At 30.6% G+C, this 3,099-nt stretch overlaps 1 protein-coding gene across 2 annotated transcripts in view; it reads right to left on the bottom strand.

Annotated features, from left to right (window-relative positions):
- Nucleotides 1-3,099, bottom strand: part of LOC110025182 (protein TPR3-like) — an 18,152-nt gene that overhangs the window by 976 nt on the left and 14,077 nt on the right. For both annotated transcript variants that reach the window (XM_020725493.1, XM_020725494.1), the window contains exons 21-24: nt 1,240-1,368; nt 1,037-1,132; nt 713-901; nt 463-620 (exon numbers count right to left, since the gene is read on the bottom strand). In XM_020725493.1, the coding sequence (XP_020581152.1) occupies nt 463-620; nt 713-901; nt 1,037-1,132; nt 1,240-1,368 (572 nt within the window). The remainder of the gene's footprint in view (nt 1-462; nt 621-712; nt 902-1,036; nt 1,133-1,239; nt 1,369-3,099) is intronic.

Raw genomic sequence — 3,099 nt, 5'->3', positions numbered from 1 at the left:
ATATATATATATATATATATATGAAAGTTCAGGTGTGAGATGTAAATACAATACATATGATTTGAATGCTCCCTATGTAAATTTCCCAAGAAAATATATACGATTGACATTGAAATAAGGGAACATTTACATCAAAATAATGTGATATGAAAGAAATGAGGTGTCTAAATGTAAAAAAACAAAGTTTGGAAGTTACAGTATGTAAAGAAATTATGTATTTACATATATAACACCTAAGCATTTATATTTACATGCATGCCACTCAATTTTAACATCACAATAAAAATACAGCAATCACTATCTTTCTAAAAGTGAAATACGCTTTTTCATGCATAAGTTTATGACACAAAAGTGTTATAGATGTAAATATCAAACTTTGGATGTTAGGTATGTAAATACATATAAATTGTTGTGGTTATCCATGCAAATTTCTCTTAAATAAATGAGAAATGACCAACATACCTTGGTGGTGTTTTTAGATAGGCCGCGGGGCTTATCCGACACCTCAATCGAAGCGCTGAAGAGAAGACACTCACACTTCCGTCTGTGAAAGTTGCATATATCATTTGGCTATCACATGAATACGTGGCGTGTGTTACAGACATCTCCCGTGGGATCCACTGCAGCAGATTTAAGGTACAAAAACATATTCAAATTTTTACCAACTCGGATCTAATAAATGCAATCAAATAAAAAGGATGGCACAACCCACCTGTTTAAGACAGTCCAATTTTGTTGCTTCGTATATTGCGATCTGGGATTCATGAACCACCAAAAACTGAACCTGGTCCTGGTGAAATTGTACCTTCGTTTCCGCAAATGAACCTGACATTCGATTAGGTGGTATCTGCAAAAATTTGCTGGTTTGTTTTTCCCAGGAATCCATTCCCCATACGCACAACTGCCCACAAAGAAGAGAATTTTTTATCAGAACAGAAACAGTTAATTTATTTTATTCATAAGATGTAACAGAATATAATATTTCGAGGTTAATACTGCTTTATATAGTTCTCATGAGATTATGCTGCAAAAATACCTGAGCATCTACTCCGGAAGATACCAGAACATTGAGAACATTCGAAAATGCGAGACCTGTAATTCTCTTTTGATGCCCTCTGAGTTTGCTTTTTACCTAATGAATGCAAAAATACAAACAGAAATAGAAATGAGGAGTTCTGATTAATGCAATTTAGTAAAACCATTAGGCTAAAAAACATTGGTTAGTGAGAAGGATCAAACCTCATCGACCCGCACATTATAGATTTGGATGGAGGAATCATCCATGCCTATGGCAATGATATTGTTGTCCTGAGGGTGAAAAGCAAGAAAGGTTGCGGTTGGTGGCGGAGGCATGAAAGTGGTCATTGTCTGCGATAAACAAGATGGAGAGCTTTAGGCATCATGGATGATACAGCAACGAAAATCCACTCACATATTAATGTGTGCACGCTTCTGTGCATTACTGCATTAAATTCATCACAAATTATAATATTATTCTTGAAAAACATTGGCTTGACCCTAAGTTTGAATATCACGTAAGAGGAATCAGTAAGATATAAAATCTCAAAAAAAGAAAATATGATTTTAAAGAGTAGCATGAATTTAATCATACTAGGACTCATCATAATTATAAAAAGGTTAGAAGTCTTGTGAAGGGTATAGTGTGGAAAATAAAAAGCTAAAAGGTTTGATAATTTTTATTATAAGCTTATACTGATGAAGAACAAGAAAAAAAGATGTATTGAATAGTTAATGCATTATAAGTATGCGATGGATAATAGTTGAAGATGAAGATATCCAAGAAAGATAAAAATAACACTTTGAGAAACAGCTAAATGAAGTTTCAGAAAAAAAAATTATTCTGAAAAGATGTTTTGAAAAATATAATGAGGCATACTATAGATTGATTAAAAAATAAAAAAACTATAGCTATGTCTACAAATTTATGCATAAATAAAAGCTTTAGATTATGTAAGATGCAGATAAAGATGTGAAGAATTACCAGGAATATTACAGAAATTTGTTTAACAAAACTTTTCAATAAATTTTAAAGTATAAAAGAATGCAAAATTATTTGACCATATGTATTTTGGTATCAACATTTAATAACAATAAAAATGTTTAGATATCTGCTAACTATAAAGGAATAAAATTTATGTGCTATATAATAAAATTATGAAAGTAATGAGAACAATTGTGTATACCTCAAAGAAACCAAAAAGAAATACTATGGTAGCTTTTTTTGTGTAAGATAATTATTGCGAAAGTAAAGCATTAGAGAAAGAATCATCATATGGTCTGTGCTGACTAAAGAAAGCATTGGATTAAGCGTCACAAGAATAGATTTGACGTGCCTTAAGGTACCATTTAAGTTGTTAAACATATATTTAATAGAATTAAAAATATAAATATAATAAAACACTGATAAGGATTACCAGATGTAAGGTGACGAAAGGCTTCTAAAAAATTGTGTGATTACAACCAGCCGATATCATTTAATATTGATTATGAAAATGCTTGCAAATAATACCAAAGAAAGATGCCTTTTTTTTTTATTTTTATAGTGATATGAGCGCACTATATGCAAATTTATAATAATAGAGAAAATTGTTAGAAGAGAAAGGGCTGAAATAAAAATCTGAGTGCAGTATATGCAGATCTAGTAGATGTTATATCAACAATAATTAAGTCACAACTTCTAAAGGTTAAGTGGTTCAAATGAAGAACTGCCATCATGGTATTACAAATATGTAATGGGCTAGAGATATATGAATCCAAGCGTCGGGTAATAAGAATGTAGTTGATAACTAAATTGAGTATGATGGGAATAAGATTATTAAGATGTTTTTGTGAAAAAAAAATAATCAATAATTACATTAGAGAAATTATTGGAGCGGTTTATAAGAAATATAAAATAACTGAAAATAAGCTTAGGTGGTTTGATTTATTAAATGATGAAATTTTTTGTGTATTATTCAATAAAGCTCCCCTTACGTACAATAAGGGAATGAATATGATGTTCAAGGACACTAGGATTAACATAAACTACTCTTCAAATACAAAAACCTTCTTAATATGATTTCATCTATCCTATGCCAA

Source organism: Phalaenopsis equestris, unplaced genomic scaffold, assembly GCF_001263595.1.
Source record: "Phalaenopsis equestris unplaced genomic scaffold, ASM126359v1 Scaffold000294, whole genome shotgun sequence".
Taxonomy (NCBI): domain Eukaryota; kingdom Viridiplantae; phylum Streptophyta; class Magnoliopsida; order Asparagales; family Orchidaceae; genus Phalaenopsis; species Phalaenopsis equestris.
The sequence above is the reverse complement of the archived record's forward strand: the minus strand, read 5'-3'. Positions and strand labels throughout refer to the sequence as shown.